This window comes from Glycine soja, chromosome 6 (assembly GCF_004193775.1).
Source record: "Glycine soja cultivar W05 chromosome 6, ASM419377v2, whole genome shotgun sequence".
Taxonomy (NCBI): Eukaryota; Viridiplantae; Streptophyta; class Magnoliopsida; order Fabales; family Fabaceae; genus Glycine; species Glycine soja.
The window spans coordinates 20648060-20651885 of NC_041007.1; the positions used below are offsets into that span (position 1 = coordinate 20648060).

Sequence of the window (3826 nt, forward strand, 5' to 3'; positions counted from 1 at the left end):
ACTTGAATGATCTTGTTTTGAGTAAAAAATACTTTTAAAAATTTTTAGTTGATAACAATAAAATAAATATGAACTTTTTATTCACGTGAATTTACTTAGAATTTTATTAAATAAAATTAATTTGATTAGATTTTACATTTTTTATATTTTTTTCTATTTATATACAATGTAGGAATAGAGGGTGTGGACAAAAATTAGGTATAATATAGATAGCAAGAACAGCATCCCAAATAAGGCAATATCCCTCCACGTGTACCATGCATGTCACACTTGTCCCCCTCAAAACACTCGTTTCTCTTATTCATCTCTTCTTCTTTCAAGCCACTTCATTCTCTTTCGCAACTTTTTCAGCAACAACAACAACCATGGCTGATCATCACCACCACCCAACAAGCCTATCCCAAACACAAACAACACCACGCACGACAACTTCATCATCACTACTCCGAAAACTCCGACACCACGTGGCAAACTCAAACCAGCTCTTCGGCGTCCTGACCCTCCTTATAACCGGGTCCATCTTGCTCCTCCTAACGGGCCTCACCATCGTGGGCTCCGTTTTGGGCCTCATCCTCTTCGCGCCGCTCATCATCGTCACGAGCCCAATATGGATCCCTCTCTGCGCCGTTCTCTTTCTCGTCACCGCAATGTTCTTGTCCATGTGCGGGTTCGGTATTGTGGTTTTGGCTGTGCTGACGTGGATGTACCGTTACTTCAAGGGTCTCCACCACCCTCCCGGTTCGAACCGGGTGAGCCACGCGCTGAACCGAGTCAAAGACCGTGCGGGGAATTTGAATAGTAAGGGGCTGGATGCTGCTGCACCCGGAGCTTGATTTGAATGGATTGCAATTTGCATATTCGCTATTGAGATCCTTTCAATTTCTTGTGCTTGGTTGCTCCAAAATTTACATGCTTTTGTACTTCAATTATGATCTGTGAAACACGAATATAAATAATGAAATATTGCTCTTACAATTTTCGCCAAAAACAAAATATATTGCTTTTACAACAGTTAGTAGTTGCACCCTGGATCATGTGGTAACAACTTTAATTTATTTTCAATTAATTGAAGAATTTATTTATTCCTTGCTGTAACTTTCTAAGGGTTCATTTATGATGCAATTAAATCCCGAAGGAGAGGAATGTGTGTAGAAATATGATGGATCCCTTCCGTCAAAAAGATTTTATTAAAAAAAAAGAAGAAAGTAATATTTCCCTGGAGTGTTTTAAATTCTATTTGGATGCTCTTTTTTTTAACATTACTATTATAGCATCTTTAATGGTAAATCTCAACTTGAGATCTTATATCATTTTTTGGTGGACCTCACAGTGTCACGTAGGAATGAAGATCTTCATATTATATGGAGTTTCATTAATTGTAATTTGTATTGGAGGAGCTCGACCTTGTAAAACGTCATCAAACACAGGCAGTTGATTTAACACATTAATGTTATTATCTGAACCTGTAACTCCAAAAAATGCATGTCAAATCCAAAAATCTTGTGAAGCGACAACTTCAAGTATTATTGTGGGTTTGCGATGATCACTTCTACGATATTGTCCCTGCCATGCAACTGGACAATTTTTTCCCTCCCAATGCATGCAATCAATAAAACCTAACATACCTAGAAACCCTCGTGCATCTCCAATATGTAGTAGGTGATTGATGTCATTGTTGTTGGGTCTTCTCAAGTACTCTTGTCCAAATATCTCATTGACACCCCCTTACAAATTTTTGTAAGCATTGAGTTGCAGTGCATTCGCCAATTCTAACATATTCATCCACACAATTAGCAAGTGATCTGTATGCAAGTATACGAATACCTGCAGTGCACTTTTGTAATGACAAGAGACCCATTTTACCAACAACATTAGATCTCATTTGGGAATACTCACCGTGATTACCAAAAGCATCAACAATTTGAATGCACAATTGTCGCCGCATTCAAAACCTACATCGGAATGAATCTCGATGTATATTGAATTTTCTGAGAAGTAATCATTCATCAATCGTAGATGTCCATCTTCATGATTGCGATTAATGACTCTTCTAGGCCTTCTTTGTTTACTGTTGTTGCCTCCTTATTGTTGCATCGCATGCAAGTAGCTCAAGATTTGTTCATCTATATCGTCGTCAAGTGTTCCATAAACAATTTGTTTCCAAGCTTGATCGAAGTCATTATTTCAACCCATTGTATGAACGATTGATTGGGCAAACAAGTGAAAGAAGAGTATTGTTTAAAGGAGACGTACAACAACGAATGATAATTGAACAATTAAATACCAAATTGTACAACGACTAGTTCCAAAACGACTAATTTTATTTCCATAACGGCTAGTTTCAGAAATTTAAAAAAGTTGAACAAATTATAATACGATTAAAATAAAAAAAATCAAACATGATTCCTAAAATACAAATTAAAAGAAGGTTACAACAAATTAAAACTACCTAACAAATTATAACTAGATTCCTAACTTACTTTGAATTATTTTACAAAAGGCTTCATGGTCTGAGTTGAGTCTCAAACATTGTAGAAGTGTCCTTCATTGGAATGTCGTAGTACTCTTTTTCCAATTCTTTCTCCCTTAAGGTTGCCTGTTTGGCGTTGATAACATTTATTTCCTTCATTGCTTCCTCCACACCAGTCAAATCAACAAGATTGGTAGATGTTCCTACTCATTTCCCCTTGCTCTTTCTTTTGACTGTCTTTTGCCCCATTCGACGGATAATTGGAGACGGTGTATCAGCTTCAACCGGTGTTTCTGGATTAGATGATGAAGAATATGCTCCATATGCCGAAATCTTCGTCCTTTTAAAGCAACTTTCAGTAAACTGCTCTAACCATTTTGGTTTATCTTTCAAGAGTCGCCAAGCATGTTCCAAACCAAAATCGGTTCCTTCGTCTTCCTTCCAAATGACATATGCATAAGCATGACATCATTTTCTGTGCAACCACTTTTCTTCAATGATATTGTTTGCTTGTAATGACACTTGAATTTTTGGACGCCCAAATTACTTTTTTGCCTTTGTGATTTCAATTGATTAATTGCTCTTTCGCTGAGTTTACCTTGAAATTTGTTCTAATTTTCTGTGACTCTCAACCAAAATGCTTCTTTTCCTTGACCAATACCAACAATTGGATCAGTTGAGATGTTAAGCCATGAACTAATGAGGTGTGTATCTTCTTCAACTGCAAAGGCTACTCTAGGCTTCTTTTTTGCCGAAGACCCTCCTATTTCGTCAATGATGATCTCGTCTAGTCCAATTTGGGTAGAAAATTGTGGAAATTGTGAACCAACATCATCAATTGAAACCTTCGTATGACTGTTTGCTAGGATTGTAGGAAATGTCTACGAACTCTGAGAATTAACAGTACAAGGGATTTGAGTGTTTGACATAAAATAATTTGGTGGTGGTGGTGGTGGTAAAAAAGGAGGGGAAAAAAGTAAGACGATTTTGTGAATTTTGGATTGAAGGAGACATGTTGTAATTTTGTAAAAAAAATTTATAACTTTGTCAATCAAATTGATTTGGATCCATTTGGGAAAGTAGTTAATTGAACGAAAATTGAGAATGAATATGGAAAAAAAATTAATTGAGATTGAATATGAAAAAAAAACTAAGCTTGAATTTGGAAAAAAAATTACCTTGAATTTGAAAAAATAAAATCTGTGATTGAATTTGGAAAATAAAATTAACTGAGCTTGAATTTGGATACTAGAGGTTCACAAATGAAAAATATGAATGTCAATTGGGTGTACAAATTGTTACTGTTTGAACCCAATTTATACTATGCAAACCCCTTTTCGACCGTTAAAATTTTTT

The 3826-nt window shown here is 36.0% G+C and overlaps 1 protein-coding gene across 1 annotated transcript; it reads left to right on the forward strand.

Moving 5' to 3' along the window:
* Positions 1-308: 308 nt before the first annotated feature.
* LOC114414072 (oleosin 16 kDa-like) lies at positions 309-1006 on the forward strand. Its single transcript, XM_028378433.1, has one exon. It carries the CDS (start codon positions 366-368, stop codon positions 831-833), a length of 468 nt encoding a protein of 155 aa, XP_028234234.1. The 5' UTR covers positions 309-365; the 3' UTR covers positions 834-1006.
* The last annotated feature ends 2820 nt before the right edge of the window (positions 1007-3826 follow it).